The sequence below is a fragment of the Pseudophryne corroboree genome, chromosome 1, assembly GCF_028390025.1.
Source record: "Pseudophryne corroboree isolate aPseCor3 chromosome 1, aPseCor3.hap2, whole genome shotgun sequence".
NCBI classification, from domain to species: Eukaryota; Metazoa; Chordata; class Amphibia; order Anura; family Myobatrachidae; genus Pseudophryne; species Pseudophryne corroboree.
Window position 1 is genome coordinate 210,807,232 of NC_086444.1, and position 27,057 is coordinate 210,834,288.

At 48.4% G+C, this 27,057-nt stretch overlaps 1 protein-coding gene across 1 annotated transcript in view; it reads right to left on the bottom strand.

Annotated features, from left to right (window-relative positions):
• The window catches only part of RIOK2 (RIO kinase 2), a 143,819-nt gene that overhangs the window by 69,840 nt on the left and 46,922 nt on the right, over positions 1 to 27,057 (bottom strand). Inside the window, exon 4 of the mRNA XM_063964061.1 lies at positions 4,029 to 4,204. Within this exon, the coding sequence (XP_063820131.1) occupies positions 4,029 to 4,204 (176 nt within the window). The remainder of the gene's footprint in view (positions 1 to 4,028; positions 4,205 to 27,057) is intronic.

A 27,057-nucleotide genomic window follows, 5' to 3' on the forward strand; every position in this document is an offset into this window, starting at 1 on the left:
CCCAACCAAAAAAAAAGAAAGAAAGAAAAGAAACCGAGGTGCTTAACACTAGGAAGGGGGGGGGGGGGGGCGGCAAATCCACTAACAAGTTGAGTTTGCATTCTCTGCCTGCTCCTGGACCTGCTGCACCCCATGGTTATCCACTCTCCCCCTGACTCCTCTTTGGAATAACGGGGGTAATTCTGAGTTGATCGCAGCAGGAACTTTGTTAGCACTTGGGCAAAACCATGTGCACTGCAGGGGAGGCAGATATAACATGTGCAGAGAGAGTTAGATTTGGGTGGGTTATTTTGTTTCTGTGCAGGGTAAATATTGGCTGCTTTATTTTTACACTGCAATTTAGATTGCAGATTGAACTCACCACACCCAAATCTAACTCTCTCTGCACATGTTATATCTGCCTCCCCTGCACTGCACATGGTTTAGCCCAACTGCTAACAAAGTTCCTGCTGCGATCAACTCAGAATTACCCCCAACGTTCTATAACTATTTCAAATAAGTATTTTCCTTCATACAACTCACGAGATAAATGTGATGCTTTCAACTAGAATGCAGAAATATTCATGGAAATTGAGCCGTTTAGGAAGAACAGCTACGAAACTCTATTAATCTCCCGACTAAAAACTAGAAGTTCTGAAATACACACCTAACAGTTCCCATACCTGTATATTATGGTTTGGTGATCTCATATAGACATGTTGCAATGGCAATAAAAGCACCTGTCATTTTCATACCTGCCTAGACTCCCCATCACTAATCTAGAGTGAATCTAAGCTATCAAAACAAGATGAGAAAGCAAGTGGAAGAATAAACAGGTTTAATTACTCTACAAACAATTAGTCAATGAGCCAACAGTAAACTGCTGGGTTCTGGTAAGAATGAAACCAGTATCGCTGCGCTGACTGAGTGAAACAGATACTTGGCATTCTTAGTGGTTGACACTCGGGAAAACACAAGCCGTACTCTGGGAACGTTGCTGACCAGCGGATTTCAGACACTCCGTGCTTACACTGGGCTGTATAATATAAAACTGTGCTTCACAGTATTGAAATAACCAACAAGAAACTAAAGACATTCGTCAACGTGAGCACGAACAGAGCTTCTCTTATATGGGACAGACATGCCCAGTAGTGCACATCGCTCACTTTTGCCTCAAATGAAATGTTTTTTCATGTTGGAATTTGTTTTTGAACCTACACCCACTTGTCCACTAATAATATAATGAATGTGCCTCGCTCGCAGCTACAGCCAAACCAAACGAAAGGACAAGTCAGAAACTAAGTTAGCCTTGAAACCACAATTCGCTTTCACATATCTTGCTGCGCCGAGTAGATGGGGATTTAATATGCACTTGGATAAACCACAGCAAATATTTTCTAAAGCTTCGTAAAGCAGATTATCACTGAGGACACATTTAGGCACAAACGGAGGCCAAACTACTTACTTCATATTCGTTAGGCTGCCTACATGTACACCCTCCACCCGTACACCATAATGAGGACCCTAGGGTCACTACAATAAATGGCACGGGATACCATTACAGCCATCTAGGTGGACCAATTGGAAGAAAAGTATCATTTTATAATTTTTTTATCTTATTTTGATAAGACGTGCAAAACAGTTTTTATTTTAATTCCCTAAACTCCACCCAGAACAACAAAATAATTAATGAGTATTATACATACACGGTTGAAACAACAATGCCTGCTTATGTATGATTACAGTTTAGGGGTATATTCAATTGAAGTCGAAAGCTGCCGTCTGTCGAAAAAAGACAGCAGTTTTCGACTTTTTTAGGTCGGAAGGGGTTCCGACCTATTCAATCTAACCCCAAATTATTTGACAAGTCGAGGAATTCGTACGTGGATCGGCGGAATAGCTGCCGATCCGCGTGCTTGTGACGACCATCTCAATTCGACTTTAAGAAAGTCGAAGTGAGATGCGGGAGCAGAGACGGGGAGAGCCACGCCAGAGGATGTGTCACAGCAGCGTCCACCCGGCTCCAGCAAGCGAGACCGTGAGTGGCGGCTGTGGTGCGGGAGCAGAGACGGGGGAGGAGGGAGAGCCGCGGCCAGACGGGGGGAGAGCAGCGCTAGCCGCTGCTGTAGCGCAAATGAATGTCGGAATGGATCAGACTTCAATTAAATATACCCCAAAGTCTAGAAAACTTCTTATATTTGAGGAAGTGTTGTGGAATCTACATGCTGTTTATTATATGCAACATGGTTATCACCTGGACATTCATGATAACAGAACCGCAGTGGCGTAGAAAAACCACATGAAGGGCCTAATTCGGACCTGATCGCAGCAGCAAAATCTTTCTCGAATGGACAAAACCATGTGCAGTGCAGTTGGGGCAGATGTAACATGTGCAGAGAGAGTTAGATTTGGGTGCGTTATTTTGTTTCTGTGCAGGGTAAATACTGGCTGCTTTATTTTTACACTGCAATTTAGATTTCAGTTTGAACACACCCCACCCAAATCTAACTCTCTCTGCACATGTTATACCTGCCCCCCTGCAGTGCACATGGTTTTGCCCATTAGAGAAAAAGTTTGTTGCTACGATCAGGTCTGAATTAGGCATAAAGCTGGGAAGTGAGCAGTAATAATTTTCTTTCTGGCCACCAGACTTCTGTACAACGTGCTCAAACCATTATATACAGCTCACAGGGAAAGTCTGTTTCCCCACTGATCGCAGGAAATCCTGTAGTGCCTGCCACCCTGATTTACAAGAGGGAAGAAGAGCCCTCTGTGCGGTTTTGGACTGCTGATGGATATGTGTAAGGAAAACCAGAGGGCCTGCCAGCACTGATACTGTATAACCTAAACCCAACAGCAGCTAACATGCCACCTGCTGGTAGCACCAAGTTGTACTAAATGTACCAATGCTGGGGAGATCTAAGCGCATTTCACAGTTTTACTACAGATGGACCTCAAGAAAAACTTTAAAACAGCTCTGTTTACTTTGCAAATGTAACAGCATCTGTAGGTGCAGGTCATGCCTTCTTTAGGATGGATAGTGACCTCAAGATATTGAGGTTTTATTTATTATTTATTTATTAACAGTTTCTTATATAGCGCAGCAAATTCCGTTGTGCTTTACAATTGGAAATAATAACAACAAACTGGGTGATAACAGTCATAGAGGTAGGAAGGCCCTGCTCGCAAGCTTACAATCTATAGGGAAATAGGCATGTATACACAAGGATAGGTGCTATCTATTGCATAGTTGTTCGCCAGATTGCAAAGGTTCTTGGTGGAATGTATGATATGGTCACACAGTGATGATGAACCGGGTTCGAGAGGAAGGGAAAGTGAAAAATGAGAAGACATGTGAGGATATGTGTGGACTGTACAGAGTGGATGCAATTTGATAGGAAGGTTTATGAAAGTAATGTGGCCGGTTCTGGAATTTGATATGCTTGCCTAAAGAGGTGAGTTTTCAGGGAACGCTTGTTTAGTGTTTTATACAGGCAAAATGGACAAAAACAGAAAAAGGTGGCATGCCAGATCTTGCCCTCAACTCTCAATGTAATAAAAAAGTTCAAACTCAAAAGAGAGACACATAAGTGACAGAACTGATTGCCCCTTTTTGCTGCTACATTTACTAGGCATTTCAGACCAGGCCAAATACACTGTACTCCTGACAGAGGGACGTGACTTCCTTTACGTAATGTAGGCTTCCCTTAGCATGAAGGTCAAGAATTAGTAATTACTTCATACAAATACTGATTTAAAAAAAATACCCACCAGGAGAGACCTGACAGTTGGGGACAACTATCTGATAGGGATGGAAGTGCATGGCCAGCATTCTTTACATTGTGCACCCTCCACCTGTTGTTTAAAGACGTGACGCTCTGCATTTTACAGTAGGAGATTGGCTGTCACTGTGACCCCGCCCCTTCTGTCCAAAACCACGATTGCAAATTGCGTCGTTCAACCTCACGGCTGCCCTCTCCACTCAGGTAGAGGACGGCATCAGGATGTTGGCCAACCCATACACACCAAAATTCAGGACTGGCAATTACCTTCATATACGCAAACTCCTTCATGGCAGCGAGACGAGATAGATAGAGCCATGACATCTTGTGCCGATGCTTGTGATAATCCCGCTTGTTCTTAAGGTTACGAAAAGAAGTTCTTCCAAGACGGTGAAGTTTTAAGGCAAATTGACTGTCTTCTCCATTTGCAACAATGTAGATATCTATATGTAGCAATTGCACAAGTTAAGAGTGCTGTACATATTTAATATATACTTGAATAGGATCAAAACAATGGGAATGGCAATTAGTAAATAATAAAAAATAAATAAATAAATAAAGATACTTAACACTTAAAGCAAATGCATTTGTGCTCAGTCACTCTCTGTAACCATCCATTCTAGCACCCTGCGCCTCTCATAACCTGCGCAGTTCCTCTTTCCAGCCTGGGGTGTCACTCTCTGCTCCGGATGCTTCTAGCACATGCTGATCTATACCTCAGTGCTGACATACAGACTGGAGTCTGCTAGAAGCACCAGAGCAGAGAGTGACATCCCAGGCAGAAAGGAGGAACTGCATGGGTTGTGAGAGGTGCAGGGTGCTAGAATGAACACTACATCTATTGCTCCACAAGCTGCTACATTCCTCTCTTAGCTATGCTGGGTGTCAGCCATGTTTGTGAAGGCTGTACTTTACCCACCCGGAGAGACATGCGGGGTAATTCAGATCTAATCGCTAGGCAGCGATTTTTGCAGCACGGCGATCAGATAGTCTCCACCTACAGGGGAAGTGGGTTTTCGCATGTTTAGCAGAGCTGCAGAAACTGATTTTGTGCAGTCTCTGCGCAGCCCAGGACTTACTCAGCTGCTGCGATCACATCAGCCTGTCTGGGACCGGATACGACGTCAGACACCCTCCTTGAAAACGCTTGATCCCGCCTGCATTTTCCCTGACACTACCAGAAAACGGTCAGTTGCCACCCACAAATGGCCTCTTCCTGTCAATCTCCTTGCGATCGCCTGTGTGAATGTATTTTTCGCACCATCCCGTCGCATGGCGTTGATGCCCGTTGCAGCCGTGCGACGCACCGGCACAGTGCGGTGTATACGCATATGCAATTCGGATCTGATCGCCCACTGTGCGAAAATGCACAGCAGCGATCAGAGCTGAATTACCCCCATTACTTTGAGAAGCAATGTTAGAGATATACAACTTACTACTGGAACGGTCATATTGCTGTTGCATTTATAGACACAACTAGAAGCTGCTACTCAGGTGAAAAACTATTTTGGAATTATTCCAGTGAACAATGATTTGAGGCCTCTGCTAACAGGTTTGCAATTTATTAATTTATCCACAAATAATAAGAATTTACTTACCGATAATTCTATTTCTCATAGTCCGTAGTGGATGCTGGGGACTCCGAAAGGACCATGGGGAATAGCGGCTCCGCAGGAGACTGGGCACAAAAGTAAAAGCTTTAAGACTACCTGGTGTGCACTGGCTCCTCCCCCTATGACCCTCCTCCAAGCCTCAGTTAGGATACTGTGCCCGGACGAGCGTACACAATAAGGAAGGATTTTGAATCCCGGGTAAGACTCATACCAGCCACACCAATCACACCGTACAACTTGTGATCTGAACCCAGTTAACAGCATGATAACAGAGGAGCCTCTGAAAAGATGGCTCACAACAATAATAACCCGATTTTTTGTAACAATAACTATGTACAAGTATTGCAGACAATCCGCACTTGGGATGGGCGCCCAGCATCCACTACGGACTATGAGAAATAGAATTATCGGTAAGTAAATTCTTATTTTCTCTGACGTCCTAGTGGATGCTGGGGACTCCGAAAGGACCATGGGGATTATACCAAAGCTCCCAAACGGGCGGGAGAGTGCGGATGACTCTGCAGCACCGAATGAGAGAACTCCAGGTCCTCCTCAGCCAGGGTATCAAATTTGTAGAATTTAGCAAACGTGTTTGCCCCTGACCAAGTAGCTGCTCGGCAAAGTTGTAAAGCCGAGACCCCTCGGGCAGCCGCCCAAGATGAGCCCACTTTCCGTGTGGAATGGGCTTTTACAGATTTTGGCTGTGGCAGGCCTGCCACAGAATGTGCAAGCTGAATTGTACTACAAATCCAACGAGCAATAGTCTGCTTAGAAGCAGGAGCACCCAGCTTGTTGGGTGCATACAGGATAAACAGCGAGTCAGATTTTCTGACTCCAGCCGTCCTGGAAACATATATTTTCAGGGCCCTGACTACGTCAAGCAACTTGGAATCCTCCAAGTCCCTAGTAGCCGCAGGCACCACAATAGGCTGGTTTAAGTGAAATGCTGAAACCACCTTAGGGAGAAATTGAGGACGAGTCCTCAATTCTGCCCTGTCCGTATGAAAAATTAGGTAAGGGCTTTTATAGGATAAAGCCGCCAATTCTGAGACACGCCTGGCTGAGGCCAGGGCTAACAGCATTACCACTTTCCATGTGAGATATTTTAAGTCCACAGTGGTGAGTGGTTCAAACCAATGTGATTTTAGGAACCCCAAAACTACATTGAGATCCCAAGGTGCCACTGGAGGCACAAAAGGAGGCTGTATATGCAGTACCCCCTTGACAAACGTCTGGACTTCAGGAACTGAAGCTAGTTCTTTTTGGAAGAATATTGACAGGGCCGAAATTTGAACCTTAATGGACCCTAATTTTAGGCCCATAGACAGTCCTGTTTGCAGGAAATGCAGGAAATGACCCAGTTGAAATTCCTCTGTAGGGGCCTTCCTGGCCTCACACCACGCAACATATTTACGCCAAATACGGTGATAATGTTGCACAGTTACATCCTTCCTGGCTTTGATCAGGGTAGGGATGACTTAATCCGGAATGCCTTTTTCCTTCAGGATCCGGCGTTCAACCGCCATGCCGTCAAACGCAGCCGCGGTAAGTCTTGGAACAGACATGGTCCCTGCTGGAGCAGGTCCTTTCTTAGAGGTAGAGGCCACGGGTCTTCCGTGAGCATCTCTTGAAGTTCCGGGTACCAAGTCCTTCTTGGCCAATCCGGAGCCACGATTATAGTCCTTACTCCTCTCCTTCTTATGATTCTCAGTACCTTGGGTATGAGAGGCAGAGGAGGGAACACATACACTGACTGGTACACCCACGGTGTTAACAGAGAATCCACAGCTATTGCCTGAGGGTCCCTTGACCTGGCGCAATATCGGTCCAGTTTTTTGTTGAGGCGGGACGCCATCATGTCCACCTTTGGTTTTTCCCAACGGTTCACAATCATGTGGAAGACTTCTGGGTGAAGTCCCCACTCCCCCGGGTGGAGATCGTGTCTGCTGAGGAAGTCTGCTTCCCAGTTGTCCACTCCCGGAATGAACACTGCTGACAGTGCTATCACATGATTTTCCGCCCAGCGAAGAATCCTTGCAACTTCCGTCATTGCCCTCCTGCTTCTTGTGCCGCCCTGTCTGTTTACGTGGGCGACTGCCGTGATGTTGTCCGACTGGATCAGCACCGGCTGACCCTGAAGCAGAGGCCTTGCCTGACTTAGGGCATTGTAAATGGCCCTTAGTTCCAGGATATTTATGTGAAGTGACGTTTCCATGCTTGACCACAAGCCCTGGAAATTTCTTCCCTGTGTGACTGCTCCCCAGCCTCTCAGGCTGGCATCCGTGGTCACCAGGACCCAGTCCTGAATGCCGAATCTGCGGCCCTCTAGAATATGAGCACTCTGCAACCACCACAGGAGAGACACCCTTGTCCTTGGAGACAGGGTTATCCGCTGATGCATTTGAAGATGTGATCCGGACCATTTGTCCAGCAGATCCCACTGAAAAGTTCTTGCGTGGAATCTGCCGAATGGAATCGCTTCGTAAGAAGCCACCATTTTTCCCAGGACCCTTGTGCATTGATGCACTGACACTTGGCCTGGTTTTAGGAGGTTCCTGACTAGGTCGGATAACTCCCTGGCTTTCTCCTCCGGGAGAAACACCTTTTTCTGTACTGTGTCCAGAATCATCCCTAGGAACAGCAGACGTGTCGTCGGAATCAGCTGCGATTTTGGAATATTTAGAATCCATCCGTGCTGTCGTAGTACTACTTGAGATAGTGCTACTCCGACCTCTAACTGTTCTCTGGACCTTGCCCTTATCAGGAGATCGTCCAAGGAAGGGATAATTAAGACGTCTTTTCTTCGAAGAAGAATCATCATTTCGGCCATTACCTTGGTAAAGACCCGGGGTGCCGTGGACAATCCAAACGGCAGCGTCTGAAACTGATAGTGACAGTTCTGTACCACAAACCTGAGGTACCCTTGGTGAGAAGGGCAAATTGGGACATGGAGGTAAGCATCCTTGATGTCCAGAGACACCATATAGTCCCCTTCTTCCAGGTTCGCTATCACTGCTCTGAGTGATTCCATCTTGAATTTGAACCTTTGTATGTAAGTGTTCAAGGATTTCAGATTTAAAATAGGTCTCACCGAGCCGTCCGGCTTCGGTACCACAAACAGCGTGGAATAATACCCCTTTCCCTGTTGTAGGAGGGGTACCTTGATTATCACCTGCTGGGAATACAGCTTGTGAATGGCTTCCAATACCGCCTCCCTGTCGGGGGGAGACGTTGGTAAAGCAGACTTCAGGAACCGGCGAGGGGGAGACGTCTCGAATTCCAATTTGTACCCCTGAGATACTACCTGCAGGATCCAGGGGTCCACTTGCGAGTGAGCCCACTGCGCGCTGAAATTCTTGAGACGGGCCCCCACCGTGCCTGAGTCCGCTTGTAAGGCCCCAGCGTCATGCTGAGGACTTGGCAGAAGCGGGGGAGGGCTTCTGTTCCTGGGAAGAGGCTGTCTGCTGCAGTCTTTTTCCCCTTCCTCTGCCCCGGGGCAGATACGAGTGGCCTTTTGCCCGCTTGCCCTTATGGGGACGAAAGGACTGAGCCTGAAAAGACGGTGTCTTTTTCTGCTGAGAGGTGACCTCGGGTAAAAAGGTGGATTTCCCAGCCGTTGCCGTGGCCACCAGGTCCGATAGACCGACCCCAAATAACTCCTCCCCTTTATACGGCAATACTTCCATATGCCGTTTGGAATCCGCATCACCTGACCACTGTCGCGTCCATAACCCTCTTCTGGCAGAAATGGACAGCGCACTTACTCTTGATGCCAGAGTGCAAATATCCCTCTGTGCATCTCTCATATATAGAAATGCATCCTTTAAATGCTCTATAGTCAATAATATATTGTCCCTGTCCAGGGTATCAATATTTTCAGTCAGGGAATCCGAACAAGCCACCCCAGCACTGCACATCCAGGCTGAGGCGATTGCTGGTCGCAGTATAATACCAGTATGTGTGTATATACTTTTTAGGATATTTTCCAGCTTCCTATCAGCTGGTTCCTTGAGGGCGGCCGTATCAGGAGACGGTAACGCCACTTGTTTTGATAAGCGTGTGAGCGCCTTATCCACCCTAGGGGGTGTTTCCCAACGCGCCCTAACCTCTGGCGGGAAAGGGTATAATGCCAATAATTTTTTAGAAATTAGCAGTTTTTTATCGGGGGAAACCCACGCTTCATCACACACCTCATTTAATTCATCTGATTCAGGAAAAACTACGGGTAGTTTTTTCACACCCCACATAATACCCTTTTTTGTGGTACTTGTAGTATCAGAAATGTTCAAAACCTCCTTCATTGCCGTGATCATGTAACGTGTGGCCCTACTGGAAAATACGTTTGTTTCCTCACCGTCGACACTGGAGTCAGTGTCCGTGTCTGGGTCTGTGTCGACCACCTGAGGTAACGGGCGCTTTAGAGCCCCTGACGGTGTTTGAGACGCCTGTACAGGTATTAACTGATTTGCCGGCTGTCTCATGTCGTCAAGTCTTTTGTAAAGTGCTGACACTATCACGTAATTCCTTCCATAAGACCATCCAGTCAGGTGTCGACTCCCTAGGGGGTGACATCACTAATACAGGCAATTGCTCCGCCTCCATACCATTTTCCTCCTCATACTTGTCGACACAACGTACCGACACACAGCACACACACAGGGAATGCTCTGATAGAGGACAGGACCCCACTAGCCCTTTGGGGAGACAGAGGGAGAGTTTGCCAGCACACACCAGAGCGCTATATATATACAGGGATAACCTTATATAAGTGTATTTCCCTTATATAGCTGCTGTATAGATTTATCTGCCAATTTAGTGCCCCCCCTCTCTTGTTTTACCCTGTTTCTGTAGTGCAGGACTGCAGGGGAGAGTCAGGGAGCTTCCCTCCAACGGAGCTGTGAGGAAAAATGGCGCCAGTGTGCTGAGGAGATAGGCTCCGCCCCCTTCTCGGCGGCCGTTCTCCCGCTTTTTCATGGAAAAAATAAGAATTTACTTACCGATAATTCTATTTCTCGGAGTCCGTAGTGGATGCTGGGGTTCCTGAAAGGACCATGGGGAATAGCGGCTCCGCAGGAGACAGGGCACAAAAAAGTAAAGCTTTACTAGGTCAGGTGGTGTGCACTGGCTCCTCCCCCTATGACCCTCCTCCAGACTCCAGTTAGGTACTGTGCCCGGACGAGCATACACAATAAGGGAGGCATTTTGAATCCCGGGTAAGACTCATACCAGCCACACCAATCACACCGTACAACTTGTGATCTAAACCCAGTTAACAGTATGACAACAGAAAGGGCCTCTTAAAGATGGCTCCTTAACAATAACCCGAATTAGTTAACAATAACTATGTACAAGTATTGCAGATAATCCGCACTTGGGATGGGCGCCCAGCATCCACTACGGACTCCGAGAAATAGAATTATCGGTAAGTAAATTCTTATTTTCTCTATCGTCCTAAGTGGATGCTGGGGTTCCTGAAAGGACCATGGGGATTATACCAAAGCTCCCAAACGGGCGGGAGAGTGCGGATGACTCTGCAGCACCGAATGAGAGAACTCCAGGTCCTCCTTTGCCAGGGTATCAAATTTGTAAAATTTTACAAACGTGTTCTCCCCCGACCACGTAGCTGCTCGGCAGAGTTGTAATGCCGAGACCCCTCGGGCAGCCGCCCAAGATGAGCCCACCTTCCTTGTGGAGTGGGCTTTTACAGTTTTAGGCTGTGGCAGGCCTGCCACAGAATGTGCAAGTTGAATTGTGTTACAAATCCAACGAGCAATCGACTGCTTAGAAGCAGGTGCGCCCAACTTGTTGGGTGCATACAATATAAACAGCGAGTCAGATTTTCTGACTCCAGCCGTCCTTGCAATGTATATTTTTAAGGCTCTGACAACGTCCAACAACTTGGAGTCCTCCAAGTCGCTAGTGGCCGCAGGCACCACAATAGGTTGGTTCAGATGAAATGCTGATACCACTTTAGGGAGAAAATGCGGACGAGTCCGCAGTTCTGCCCTATCCGAATGGAAGATTAGATAAGGACTTTTATAAGATAAAGCCGCCAATTCAGATACTCTCCTGGCAGAGGCCAGGGCTAGTAACATAGTCACTTTCAATGTGAGATATTTCAAATCCACCTTTTTCAATGGTTCAAACCAATGGGATTTGAGGAAATCTAAAACTACATTTAGATCCCACGGTGCCACCGGAGGCACCACAGGAGGCTGTATATGCAGTACTCCCTTGACAAAAGTCTGGACCTCAGGGACAGAGGCCAATTCTTTTTGGAAGAATATTGACAGGGCCGAAATTTGAACCTTAATGGATCCCAATTTGAGACCCATAGATAATCCTGATTGCAGGAAATGTAGGAAACGACCCAGTTGGAATTCCTCCGTCGGAACCCTCCGATCCTCGCACCACGCTACATATTTTCGCCAAATGCGGTGATAATGTTTCACGGTGACTTCCTTCCGTGCCTTAATCAAGGTAGGAATGACTTCTTCTGGAATGCCTTTCCCTTTTAGGATCTGGCGTTCAACCGCCATGCCGTCAAACGCAGCCGCGGTAAGTCTTGAAAAAGACAGGGACCCTGCTGTAGCAGGTCCCTTCTCAGAGGTAGAGGCCACGGTTCGTCCGTGAGCATCTCTTGAAGTTCCGGATACCAAGTCCTTCTCGGCCAATCCGGAACCACTAGTATTGTTCTTACTCTTCTTTGCCGTATGATCTTCAATACCTTTGGTATGAGCGGCAGAGGAGGAAACACATACACTGACTGGTACACCCAAGGAGTTACCAGTGCGTCCACAGCTATTGCCTGTGGATCTCTTGACCTGGCGCAATATTTGTCCAGTTTCTTGTTGAGGCGAGACGCCATCATGTCTACAATTGGTCTTTCCCAACGGTCTATTAACATGTTGAAGACTTCTGGATGTAGACCCCACTCTCCCGGATGAAGATCGTGTCTGCTGAGGAAGTCTGCTTCCCAGTTGTCCACGCCCGGGATGAACACTGCTGACAGTGCTATCACGTGATTCTCCGCCCAGCGAAGAATCTTGGCAGCTTCTGCCATTGCACTCCTGCTTCTTGTGCCGCCCTGCCTGTTTACATGGGCGACCGCCGTGATGTTGTCCGACTGAATCAACACCGGCTTTCCTTGCAGGAGAAGTTCCGCCTGGCTTAGAGCATTGTAGATTGCTCTTAGTTCCAGAATGTTTATGTGAAGAGACTTTTCCAGACTCGTCCATACTCCCTGGAAGTTTCTTCCTTGTGTGACTGCTCCCCAGCCTCTCAGGCTGGCGTCCGTGGTCACCAGGATCCAATCCTGAATGCCGAATCTGCGGCCTTCTAATAGGTGAGCCTTCTGCAACCACCACAGAAGTGACACCCTTGTCTTTGGTGACAGGGTTATTCGCAGGTGCATCTGCAGATGCGACCCTGACCATTTGTCCAACAGATCCCTTTGGAATATTCTTGCATGGAATCTGCCGAATGGAATTGCTTCGTAAGAAGCCACCATTTTTCCCAGGACTCTTGTGCATTGATGTACTGACACTTTTCCTGGTTTTAGGAGGTTCCTGACCAGATCGGATAACTCCTTGGCTTTTTCCTCTGGAAGGAAAACCTTTTTCTGAACCGTGTCCAGAATCATTCCTAGGAACAGCAGACGAGTTGTCGGGATTAAATGGGATTTTGGAATATTCAGAATCCACCCGTGTTGTCTTAGCACCTCTTGAGATAGTGCTAAAGCTGTCTCCAGCTGTTCTCTGGACCTTGCCCTTATTAGGAGATCGTCCAAGTATGGGATAACTAATACGCCTTTTCTTCGAAGAAGAATCATCATCTCGGCCATTACCTTGGTAAAGACCCGAGGCGCCGTGGACAATCCGAACGGCAGCGTCTGAAACTGATAGTGACAGTTTTGAACAATGAACCTGAGGTACCCCTGGTGTGCGGGGTAAATCGGAACGTGTAGATACGCATCCTTGATGTCCAAGGATACCATAAAGTCCCCTTCTTCCAGGTTCGCTATCACTGCTCTGAGTGACTCCATCTTGAACTTGAACTTTTTTATGTAGAGGTTCAAGGACTTCAGATTTAGAATAGGCCTTACCGAGCCATCCGGCTTCGGTACCACAAATAGAGTGGAATAATACCCCTTTCCTTGTTGTAATAGGGGTACTTTGACTATCACCTGCTGAGCGTACAGCTTGTGAATGGCTTCCAACACCCTCTCCCTTTCGGAAGAGACGGTTGGTAAGGCAGACTTCAGGAAACGATGAGGAGGATCCGTCTCTAATTCCAACCTGTACCCCTGAGATATTATCTGCAGGATCCAGGGGTCTACCTGCGAGTGAGCCCACTGCGCGCTGTAATTTTTGAGACGGCCCCCCACTGTCCCCGAGTCCGCTTGAGAGGCCCCAGCGTCATGCTGAGGTTTTTGCAGGAGCCGGGGAGGGCTTCTGTTCCTGGGAAGGAGCTGCCTGTTGGTGTCTCTTCCCTCTTCCTCTGCCTCGTGGCAGGTACGACAAGCCCTTTGCTCTCTTATTTTTGTAGGAGCGAAAAGGCTGCGGTTGAAAGGTCGGTGCCTTTCTCTGTTGGGGAGTGACTTGAGGTAAAAAAGTGGATTTCCCGGCAGTAGCCGTGGCCACCAAGTCTGATAGACCAACTCCAAATAACTCCTCCCCTTTATACGGCAAAACCTCCATGTGACGTTTTGAATCCGCATCGCCTGTCCACTGTCGTGTCCATAAGGCTCTTCTGGCTGAAATGGACATAGCACTCACCCGAGATGCCAGTGTGCAAATATCCCTCTGTGCATCGCGCATATAGATAAATGCATCCTTTATTTGTTCTAACGACAGTAAAACATTGTCCCTATCTAGGGTATCAATATTTTCAATCAGGGATTCTGACCAAACTACTCCAGCACTGCACATCCAGGCAGTTGCTATAGCTGGTCGTAGTATAACACCTGCATGTGTGTATATATTCTTTTGAATAACTTCCATCTTTCTATCTGATGGATCCTTAAGTGCGGCCGTCTCAGGAGAGGGTAACGCCACTTGTTTGGATAAGCGTGTGAGCGCCTTGTCCACCTTAGGGGGTGTTTCCCAGCGCGCCCTAACCTCTGGCGGGAAAGGGTATAATGCCAATAACTTTTTTGAAATTATCAACTTTTTATCAGGAGCAACCCACGCTTCATCACACACGTCATTTAATTCTTCTGATTCAGGAAAAACTGTTTGTAGTTTTTTCACACCATACATAATACCCTGTTTTACGGTATCTGTAGTATCAGCTAAATGTAACGTCTCCTTCATTGCCAAAATCATATAACGTGTGGCCCTACTGGAAAATACGTTTGAATTTCTACCGTCGTCACTGGAATCAGTGCCCGTGTCTGGGTCTGTGTCGACCGACTGAGGCAAAGGGCGTTTTACAGCCCCTGACGGTGTTTGAGGCGCCTGGACAGGCATTAATTGATTGTCCGGCCGCCTCATGTCCTCAACTGACTGTTTAAGGGAAGATAAACCATCACGTAATTCCACAAATAAAGGCATCCATTCTGGTGTCGACCCCCTGGGGGGTGACATCTGCATATTTGGCAATTGCTCCGCCTCCACACCAATATCGTCCTCATACATGTCGACACCACGTACCGACACACACCGCAAACTCACAGGGAATGCTCTAATGAAGACAGGACCCACTAGCCCTTTTGGGGAGACAGAGGGAGAGTCTGCCAGCACACACCACAAAGCGCTATATATACAAGGGATATCCTTATATTAAGTGCTCCCTTATAGCTGCTTTAATATATATATATATAGCCATTAATGTGCCCCCCCTCTCTGTTTTACCCTGTTTCTGTAGTGCAGTGCAGGGGAGAGACCTGGGAGCCGTTCTGACCAGCGGAGCTGTGACAGAAAATGGCGCCGTGTGCTGAGGAGATAGGCCCCGCCCCTTTTTCGGCGGGTTCTTCTCCCGCTATTTTTCCAGTCAGGCAGGGGTTAAATATCTCCATATAGCCCCTATGGGCTATATGTGAGGTATTTTTAGCCTTGTATAAGGTTTATATTTGCCTCTCAGAGCGCCCCCCCCCAGCGCTCTGCACCCTCAGTGACTGCCCAGTGAAGTGTGCTGAGAGGAAAATGGCGCACAGCTGCAGTGCTGTGCGCTACCTTATGAAGACTGAGGAGTCTTCAGCCGCCGGTTTCCGGACCTCTTCACGCTTCAGCATCTGCAAGGGGGTCGGCGGCGCGGCTCCGGGACCGGACTCCACGGCTGGGCCTGTGTTCGATCCCTCTGGAGCTAATGGTGTCCAGTAGCCAAGCAGCAAATCCACTCTGCATGCAGGTGAGTTTACTACTTTCCCCCTAAGTCCCACGTTGCAGTGATCCTGTTGCCAGCAGGACTCACTGTAAAGAAAAAAAAAAAAAAACCTAAACTAAACTTTCTCTAAGCAGCTCTTTAGGAGAGCCACCTAGATTGCACCCTTCTCGTTCGGGCACAAAATCTAACTGGAGTCTGGAGGAGGGTCATAGGGGGAGGAGCCAGTGCACACCACCTGACCTAGTAAAGCTTTACTTTTTTGTGCCCTGTCTCCTGCGGAGCCGCTATTCCCCATGGTCCTTTCAGGAACCCCAGCATCCACTTAGGACGATAGAGAAACAGGCATGAGTTAAATGCATCCATATAGCCCAGGAGCTATATGTGATGCATTTTTTGCCCCCTAAGGTGTTTATATTGCGTCTCAGGGCGCCCCCACCCAGCGCCCTGCACCCTCAGTGACCGGAGTGTGAAGTGTGCTGAGAGCAATGGCGCACAGCTGCGGTGCTGTGCGCTACCTTATTGAAGACAGGACGTCTTCTGCCGCCGATTTTTCCGGACCTCTTCTGCTCTTCTGGCTCTGTAAGGGGGACGGCGGCGCGGCTCTGGGACCCATCCATGGCTGGGCCTGTGATCGTCCCTCTGGCGCTAATGTCCAGTAGCCTAAGAAGCCCAATCCACTCTGCACGCAGGTGAGTTCGCTTCTTCTCCCCTTAGTCCCTCGATGCAGTGAGCCTGTTGCCAGCAGGTCTCACTGAAAATAAAAAACCTAAAACTAAACTTTTTTCTAAGCAGTTCAGGAGAGCCACCTAGACTGCACCCTTCTCGTTCGGGCACAAAAATCTAACTGAGGCTTGGAGGAGGGTCATAGGGGGAGGAGCCAGTGCACACCAGGTAGTCTTAAAGCTTTTACTTTTGTGCCCAGTCTCCTGCGGAGCCACTATTCCCCATGGTCCTTTCGGAGTCCCCAGCATCCACTAGGACGTCAGAGAAATGTACATAATTCAGGTACTTTCGTTTGCATATTGGGTTCCAGCTTGTTTTGCACTTTTATGTCTTTTATAAAGATACCTGGTAAGAGTGAAAGTTGGATTAAAGATTAAATTTCTTTACGCTATTTTACAGTGCCTAAATAAGTGTCCTCAAATATTATTGTTGCAGTTGCGCCAAACAGACCCTCTTGTCACACCAGGTCCCACGCGACTCTGCTAGAGCAGGGCAGAGGGGTAGTGAAGTGTCTGTCGGCAGGCTGTATCCACGCTGAGCTTGCTCAGCATTCAGCGTGGAATAGATTGCTCCATGATCAACACGTATATTGACTCAGACATACAAGTCTTGCATAACAAATTAATCAGCACAGTCTCCTGGTACGGCAAGTTGTACTGCATAACCACTAAAAGGCGTTTTAGGTGAAAAGAGGCTAGCAGAGTCGCACGGGACCAAGCGGCTTACTTGTGCCAGGTATCTTACATCCATGGCATATTGAGGATAGTTGTAGGATAAATCTGTATGCTTTCTAGCTCTTACTACAGCTAGTTACATCTAGGGGTGGTCTTCTGTATGCCGACTGACGGGATCCCGGCGCACAGTATACCGGCGCCGAGATCCCGACAGCCGGCATACCGACACTTATTCTCCCTTGTGGGGGTCCGCGACCCCCCTGGAGGGAGAATAAAATAGTGTGGCGCGCGTAGCGCGCCTACCGGTAAATCTTTTTCTCCTAGTCCGTAGAGGATGCTGGGGACTCCGTAAGGACCATGGGGTATAGTAACATAGTATCTGAGGTTGAAAAAAGACAATTGTCCATCGAGTTCAACCTATTTGTGGTCTCCTATGCATGATGATTTGACTAAAATTTCTGACTGATGCTGCTGTCAGCCGTTGCATTTTATCCCTATTTATAGTAACTATAATGCATGACTATGCACCATACCCCTGGATATCCTTATCCATTAGGAATTTATCTGACCCATTCTTAAAGGTGTTGACAGATTCCGCCATTACAACTCCCTCAGGCAGGGAATTCCAAACACGTATTGTCCTTACCGTGAAAAATCCTTTACGACGTATTGTGCGGAATCTCCTCTCCTCTAACCTGAGCGAGTGTCCACGAGTCCTCTGTGTTGATCTAACCAAAAACAGGTCCCGAGCAAGCTCTGTGTATTGTCCCCTTATATATTTGTAGATGTTGATCATATCCCCCTCTTAGTCTCCGCTTTTCCAATGTAAACATGCCTAGTCTTTCAAGCCTTTCCTTGTATTCCATCGTCTCCATGCCCTTAATTATTTTGGTCGCCCTCCTCTGTACCTTTTCTAGCTCCAGGATATCCTTTTTGTAGTACGGTGCCCAGAATTGTACACAGTATTCAAGGTGTGGCCTCACTAGTGATTTATATAACGGGAGTATAAATAAGAATTTACTCACCGGTAATTCTATTTCTCGTAGTCCGTAGTGGATGCTGGGTACTCCGTAAGGATCATGGGGTATAGACGGGCTCCGCAGGAGACTGGGCACTCTTAAAAGAAAGATTAGGTACTATATCTGGTGTGCACTGGCTCCTCCCTCTATGCCCCTCCTCCAGACCTCAGTTACGGAAACTGTGCCCGGAAGAGCTGACATTACTAGGAAAGGATTTGGAATCCAGGGTAAGACTCATACCAGCCACACCAATCACACCGTACAACTCGTGATAACTATACCCAGTTGACAGTATGAACAATAACTGAGCCTCTCTCAACAGATGCTCATAACAATAACCCTTTAGTTAAGCAATAACTATATACATGTATTGCAGAGAGTCCGCACTTGGGACGGGCTCCCAGCATCCACTACGGACTACGAGAAATAGAATTACCGGTGAGTAAATTCTTATTTTCTCTGACGTCCTAGTGGATGCTGGGTACTCCGTAAGGACCATGGGGATTATACCAAAGCTCCCAAACGGGCGGGAGAGTGCGGATGACTCTGCAGCACCGAATGAGCAAACTCAAGGTCCTCCTCAGCCAGGGTATCAAACTTGTAGAATTTTGCAAAAGTGTTTGAACCCGACCAAGTAGCAGCTCGGCAAAGTTGTAAAGCCGAGACCCCTCGGGCAGCCGCCCAAGAAGAGCCCACCTTCCTCGTGGAATGGGCTTTTACTAATTTAGGATGCGGCAGTCCAGCCGCAGAATGTGCAAGCTGAATCGTGCTACAGATCCAGCGAGCAATAGTCTGCTTTGAAGCAGGAGCACCCAGCTTGTTGGGTGCATGCAGGATAAATAGCGAGTCAGTTTTTCTGACTCTAGCAGTCCTGGAAACAAAGTTTCAGGGCCCGGACTACGTCCAGCAACTTGGAATCCTCCAAGTCCCTAGTAGCCGCAGGCACCACAATAGGTTGGTTCAAATGAAACGATGATACCACCTTAGGGAGAAATTGGGGACGAGTCCTCCATTCTGCCCTTTCCATATGGAAGATCAGATATGGGCTTTTACATGACAAAGCCGCCAATTCTGACACACGCCTAGTCCAAGCTAAGGCCAAAAGCATGACCACTTTCCACGTGAGATATTTTAGCTCCACGGTCTTAAGTGGCTCAAACCAGTGGGATTTTAGGAATCCAACACACGTTAAGATCCCAAGGTGCCACTGGAGGCACAAAAGGGGCTGAATATGCAGCACCCCTGTAACAACGTCCGAACTTCAGGCAGTGAAGCCAGTTCTTTTTGAGAGAAAAAGGGATAGGGCCCAAATCTTGGCCTTTATGGATCCTAATTTTAGGCCCATAGTCACTCCTGACTGTAGGAAGTGCAAGAATCGACCCCCCTGGAATTCCTCTGTAGGGCCTTCCCGGCCACACACCAAGCAACCTATTTTCGCCATATACAGTGAAAAAGTCTTGCTGTCACGTCTTTCCTAGCCTTTATCAGCGTAGGAATAACTGCATCCGGAATGCCCTTTTCCGCTAGGATCCGGCGTTCAACCGCCACGCCGTCCAACGCAGCCGCGGTAAGTCTTGGATCAGACAGGGTCCCTGTTGCAACATGTCCTGACTGAGAGGCAGAGGCCATGGGTCCTCTGAGAGCATTTCTTGCAGTTCAGGGTACCGAGTCCTTCTTGGCCAATCCGGAGCAAAGAATATTGTTCACACTCCTCCGTTTATTACAATTCTCAGCCCTTGGGTCTGAAAGGAAGAGGAGGGAATATATAGACCGACTGAACACCCACGGTGTTACTAGTGCGACCACAGCTATCGCCTGAGAGTCCCTTGACCCAGCGTAAAACCTTTTTTATCTTTTTATTGAGGTGGGACGCCATGTAGTCCACCTGAGGCAGTTTCCATCAATTTGCAAACTGCGTGAAGACTTCCTGATGAAGTCTCCACTTTCCCGGGTAGAGGTCGTGTCCACTCCCGGAATGAACACTGCTGACAGTGCGCTTACTTGATTCTCCGCCCAGCGAAGAATTCTGGTGGCTTCTACCCTCGCCACCCTGCTCCTTGTGCCGCCCTGGCGGTTTACATGAGTCCCTGCGGTCTGACTGGATCAGAACCGGTTGGTCGCGAAGCAGGAACTCCGCTTGACTTAGGGCGTTGTATATGGCCCTTAGTTCCAGGATATTGATGTGAAGGCAAGTCTGTTGGCTTGACCACAAACCTTGGAATTTTCTTCCCTGTGTAACTGCCTCCCACCCTCGGAGGCTTGCATCCGTGGTCACCAGGACCCAGTCCTGAATGCCGAATCTGCGGCCCTCGAGAAGGTGAGCACTCCGCAGCCACCACAGGAGAGACACCCTGGCCCTGGGGGATAGGGTGATTAACCGATGAATCTGAAGATGTGATCCGGACCACTTGTCCAGTAAGTTCCATTGTCCTTGCATGGAACCAGTCGAAGGGGATGGCCTCGTATGATGCCATCATCCTTCCCAGGACTCGAGTGCAGTGATGCACTGACACCTGTTTTGGTTTTCAATGGATTCCTGACCAGTGTCATGAGCTCCTGAGCTCTCTTTATCGGGAGATAAACCCTCTTCTGGTCTGTGTCTAGGATCATGCCTAGGCGAGGCAGATGAGCTGTAGGAACCAACTGCGACTTCGGAATATATAGAATCCAGTCGTGTTGCCGTTTCACTTCCAGAGAAGGTGATACGCTGTCCAGCAACTGCTCTCTTGATCTCGCTTTTATGAGGAGATCATCCAAGTATGTGATAATAGTGACACCTTGCTTCCGCAGGAGCACCATCATATCCGCCATTACCTTGGTGAAATTGGTAATGACAATCCCGTACCGCAATTCTGAGGTACGCCTGATAAGGTGGATAAATGGGGACACGAAGGTATGCATCCCTTATGTCCCGATTCATTTCAGGCTTGCAATGACCGCTCTTAGCGATTCCATCTTGAACCTGAACCTTTTCAGGTATATGTTCAGGGATTTTAATAAAATATGGGTCTAACTGAACCGTCTGGTTTCGGGATTATAACATGGTCGAATAATAACACCCTCTTGTTGAAGGAGGGGACCCTTGACCACCACCTGTTGAAGATACAATTTACGAATTGCAGTTAACACTGGCTCCCTCTCTTGGGGGGAAGCCCGCCGGGTCCTCGGTGAGGGGGCATCTTCTCACAGTCCAGCCTGTATCCCTGCGATACAATTTCTATTGCCCAGGGATCTAACAGGGAGTGAACCCACTTGTGGCTGAACTTACGAAGGCGTGTCCCCACCGGGCCTAGCTCCGCCTGTGGAGCCCCAGCGACATGCGGTGGATTTTTGTAGAGGCCGGGGAGGACTTCTGTTCCTGGGGACTAGCTGTGTTGTACAGCTTCTTTCCTCTGCCCCCGGCTCTGACAAGAAAGGACGCACCTCAGACTTTCTTGTTTCTTTATTCGAAAAGCTGCATTTAATAATGTCGTGCTTTCCTAGGCTGTGCAGGAATATAAGGCAAAATATCAGAATTACCAGCTATAGCTGTGGAGACCAGGCCCGAGAACCTTTCTCCACACAATCCTCAGCCTTCCATATGCCTCTTAAGTCGGCATCATCTGTCCAATGTATATTCTACAGGACACCTCAAGCAGAAATCGACATAGCTTTTGTCTCTAGGACCCAGTATACTCATGTCCCTTTGGGCATGCTTTATAATAAGAATTTACTTACCGATAATTCTATTTCTCGTAGTCCGTAGTGGATGCTGGGAACTCCGTAAGGACCATGGGGAATAGCGGCTCCGCAGGAGACTGGGCACAAAAGTAAAGCTTTAGGACTACCTGGTGTGCACTGGCTCCTCCCCCTATGACCCTCCTCCAAGCCTCAGTTAGGATACTGTGCCCGGACGAGCGTACACAATAAGGAAGGATTTTGAATCCCGGGTAAGACTCATACCAGCCACACCAATCACACCGTATAACCTGTGATCTGAACCCAGTTAACAGCATGATAACAGAGGAGCCTCTGGAAAGATGGCTCACAACAATAATAACCCGATTTTTGTAACAATAACTATGTACAAGTATTGCAGACAATCCGCACCTGGGATGGGCGCCCAGCATCCACTACGGACTACGAGAAATAGAATTATCGGTAAGTAAATTCTTATTTTCTCTGACGTCCTAGTGGATGCTGGGAACTCCGTAAGGACCATGGGGATTATACCAAAGCTCCCAAACGGGCGGGAGAGTGCGGATGACTCTGCAGCACCGAATGAGAGAACTCCAGGTCCTCCTCAGCCAGGGTATCAAATTTGTAGAATTTAGCAAACGTGTTTGCCCCTGACCAAGTAGCTGCTCGGCAAAGTTGTAAAGCCAAGACCCCTCGGGCAGCCGCCCAAGATGAGCCCACCTTCCTTGTGGAATGGGCTTTTACAGATTTTGGCTGTGGCAGGCCTGCCACAGAATGTGCAAGCTGAATTGTACTACAAATCCAACGAGCAATAGTCTGCTTAGAAGCAGGAGCACCCAGCTTGTTGGGTGCATACAGGATAAACAGCGAGTCAGATTTCCTGACTCCAGCCGTCCTGGAAACATATATTTTCAAGGCCCTGACTACGTCCAACAACTTGGAGTCCTCCAAGTCACTAGTAGCCGCAGGTACCACAATAGGTTGGTTCAGATGAAACACTGAAAACCACCATAGGGAGAAAATGAGGACGAGTCCTCAATTCCGCCCTGTCTGAATGGAAGATCAGATAAGGGCTTTTACAGGATAAAGCCCGCCAATTCTGACACGCGCCTGGCCGAGGCCAGGGCCAACAACATGACCACTTTCCATGTGAGATATTTTAACTCCACCGATTCAAGTGGTTCAAACCAATGTGACTTTAGGAACCCCAAAACTACATTGAGATCCCAAGGTGCCACTGGAGGCACAAAAGGAGGCTGTATATGCAGTACCCCTTTTACAAACGTCTGAACTTCAGGTAGTGAAGCTAGTTCTTTCTGGAAGAAAATTGACAGGGCCGAAATTTGAACCTTAATGGACCCCAATTTTAGGCCCATAGACACTCCTGTTTACAGGAAATGCAGGAATCGACCTAGTTGAAATTCCTCCATCGGGGCCTTACTGGCCTCGCACCACGCAACATATTTTCGCCAAATGCGGTGATAATGCTTTGCGGTTACATCCTTCCTGGCATGATCAGGGTAGGGATGACTTCATCCGGAATGCCTTTTTCCTTCAGGATCCGGCGTTCAACCGCCCTGCCGTCAAACGCAGCCGCGGTAAGTCTTGGAATAGACAGGGTCCTTGCTGGAGAAGGTCCCTTCTTAGAGGTAGAGGCCACGGGTCCTCCGTGAGCATCTCTTGAAGTTCCGGGTACCAAGTCCTTCTTGGCCAATCCGGAGCCACGAGTATAGTTCTTACTCCCCTCCGTCTTATAATTCTCAGTACTTTTGGTATGAGAGGAAAAGGAGGGAACACATACACTGACTGGTACACCCACGGTGTTACCAGAGCGTCCACAGCTATTGCCTGAGGGTCCCTTGACCTTGCGCAATACCTGTCCAATTTTTTGTTTAGGCGGGACGCCATCATGTCCACCTTTGGTTTTTCCCAAATGGTTTACAATCATGTGGAAGACTTCTGGGTGAAGTCCCCACTCTCCCGGGTGGAGGTCGTGCCTGCTGAGGAAGTCTGCTTCCCAGTTGTCCACTCCCGGAATGAACACTGCTGACAATGCTATCACATGATTTTCCGCCCAGCGAAAAATCCTTGCAGCTTCTGCCATTGCCCTCCTGCTTCTTGTGCCGCCCTGTCTGTTTACGTGGGCGACTGCCGTGATGTTGTCCGACTGGATCAGCACCAGCTGACCTTGAAGCAGAGGTCTTGCTTGGCTTAGGGCATCGTAAATGGCCCTTAGCTCCAAAATATTTATGTGAAGTGATGTCTCCAGGCTTGACCACAAGCCCTGGAAATTTCTTCCCTGTGTGACTGCTCCCCAGCCTCGCAGGCTGGCATCCGTGGTCACCAGGACCCAGTCCTGAATGCCGAATCTGCGGCCCTCTAGAAGATGAGCACTCTGCAACCACCACAGGAGAGACACCCTTGTCTTTGGTGACAGGGTTATCCGCTGATGCATCTGAAGATGCGATCCGGACCATTTGTCCAGCAGGTCCCACTGGAAAGTTCTTGCGTGGAATCTGCCGAATGGAATTGCTTCGTAGGAAGCCACCATTTTTCCCAGGACCCTTGTGCACTGATGCACTGACACTTGGCCTGGTTTTAGGAGGTTTCTGACTAGTTCGGATAACTCCCTGGCTTTCTCCTCCGGGAGAAAACACCTTTTTCTGGACTGTGTCCAGGATCATCCCTAGGAATAGAAGGCGTGTCGTCGGGATCAGCTGCGATTTTGGAATATTGAGAATCCAACCGTGCTGCCGCAGCACTATCTGAGATAGTGCTACCCCGACTTCTAACTGTTCCCTGGATCTTGCCCTTATCAGGAGATCGTCCAAGTAAGGGATAACTAAAACTCCCTTCTTTCGAAGGAGTATCATCATTTCGGCCATTACCTTGGTAAAGACCCGGGGTGCCGTGGACAATCCAAACGGCAGCGTCTGAAACTGATAGTGACAGTTCTGTACCACAAACCTGAGGTACCCTTGGAGAAGGGTAAATTGGGACATGTAGGTAAGCATCTTTGATGTCCAGAGAGACCATATAGTCCCCTTCTTCCAGGTTTGCAATCACTGCTCTGAGTGACTCCATCTTGAATTTGAACCTTTGTATGTAAGTGTTCAAGGATTTTAGATTTAAAATTGGTCTCACCGAGCCGTCCGGCTTCGGTACCACAAATAGTGTGGAATAGTACCCCTTTCCCTGTTGCAGGAGGGGTACCTTGATTATCACCTGCTGGGAATACAGCCTGTAAATGGCTTGCAATACTGCCTCCCTGTCTGAGGAAGACGTCGGTAAAGCAGACTTTATGAAACGGCGAGGGGGAGACGTCTCAAATTTCTTGAGACGGGCCCCCACCGTGCCTGAGTCCGCTTGTAAAGCCCCAGCGTCATGCTGAGGACTTTGCGGAGGCGGGAGAGGGCTTTTGTTCCTGGGAACTGGCTGTTTGCTGCAGCCTTTTTCCTCTCCCTCTGCCACGGGGCAGAAATGAGGTGCCTTTTGCCCGCTTGCCCTTATGGGGCCGAAAGGACTGCGCCTGATAATACGGTGTCTTCTTAGGTTGAGAAGCTACCTGGGGTAAAAATGTGGATTTTCCAGCAGTTGCCGTGGCTACCAGGTCTGATAGACCTACCCCAAATAACTCCTCCCCCTTATAAGGCAATACTTCCATGTGCCTTTTAGAATCCGCATCACCTGACCACTGCCGCGTCCATAAACCTCTTCTTGCAGAAATGGACAGCGCGCTAACTCTTGATGCCAGTCGGCAAATATCCCTCTGTGCATCACGCATATATAAAAATGCATCTTTCAAATGCTCTATAGTCAGTAATATACTGTCCCTATCTAGGGTATCAATATTTTCAGTCAGGGAATCCGACCACGCCACGCCCGCACCGCACATCCAGGCTGAGGCGATTGCTGGTCGCAGTATAACACCCGTGTGAGTGTATATACATTTTAGGATATTCTCCTGCTTTCTATCGGCAGGTTCCTTTAGGGCGGCCGTATCAGGAGAGGGTAGTGCTACCTGTTTAGACAAGCGTGTGAGCGCTTTATCCACCCTAGGGGGTGTTTCCCAACGTGCCCTATCCTCTGGCGGGAAAGGGTACGATGCCAATAACCTTTTAGGAATTATCAGTTTTTTATCGGGGGAAACCCACGCCTCATCACACACTTCATTTAATTTCTCGGATACAGGAAAAACTACAGGCAGTTTTTTCTCACCAAACATAATACCCTTTTTAGTGGTACTTGTATTATCAGAGATATGCAATACATTTTTCATTGCTTCAATCATGTAACGTGTGGCCCTAGTGGAAGTCACGTTTGTCTCCTCATCATCGACACTGGAGTCAGTATCCGTGTCTGTGTCTGCCATTTGAGGTAACGGGCGTTTTAAAGCCCCTGATGGCGTTTGAGACCCCTAGACAGGCACAAGCTGAGTAGCCGGCTGTCTCATGTCGTCAACTGTCTGTCGTAAAGAGCTGACACTGTCACGCAATTCCTTCCATAAGCTCATCCACTCAGGTGTCGACTCCCTAGGGGGTGACAACTCTATAATAGGCAATTGCTCCGCCTCCATCTCATTTTCCTCCTCAAACATGTCGACACAATCGTACCGACACACCGCACACACACAGGGAATGCTCTGATAGAGGACAGGACCCCACTAGCCCTTTGGGGAGACAGAGGGAGAGTATGCCAGCACACACCAGAGCGCTATATATAGACAGGAATACCACTATAAAATTTTCCCTTTATAGCTGCTGTTAGTATTAAAACTGCGCCAAATTAGTGCCCCCCTCTCTTTTTTACCCTTTTCTGTAGTGCAGGACTGCAGGGGAGAGTCAGGGAGACGTCCTTCCAGCGGAGCTGTGATGGAAAATGGCGCCCGTGTGCTGAGGAGATAGGCTCCGCCCCCTTCTCGGCGGCCTTTTCTCCCGCTTTTTGGTGAGTTCTGGCAGGGGTTAAAATACATCCATATAGCCCTGGGGGTTATATGTGGTGTATTTATGCCAGCCAAGGTGTTTACATTGCTGCTCAGGGCGCCCCCCCCTAGCGCCCTGCACCCTCAGTGACCGAAGTGTGAAGTGTGCCTGAGTAACAATGGCGCACAGCTGCAGTGCTGTGCGCTACCTTGTTGAAGACTGATGTCTTCTGCCGCCGATTTTTCCGGACCTCTTCTTGCTTCTGGCTCTGTAAGGGGGCCGGCGGCGCGGCTCTGGGACCGAGCTCCGAGGCTGGGCCTGTGTTCGGTCCCTCTGGAGCT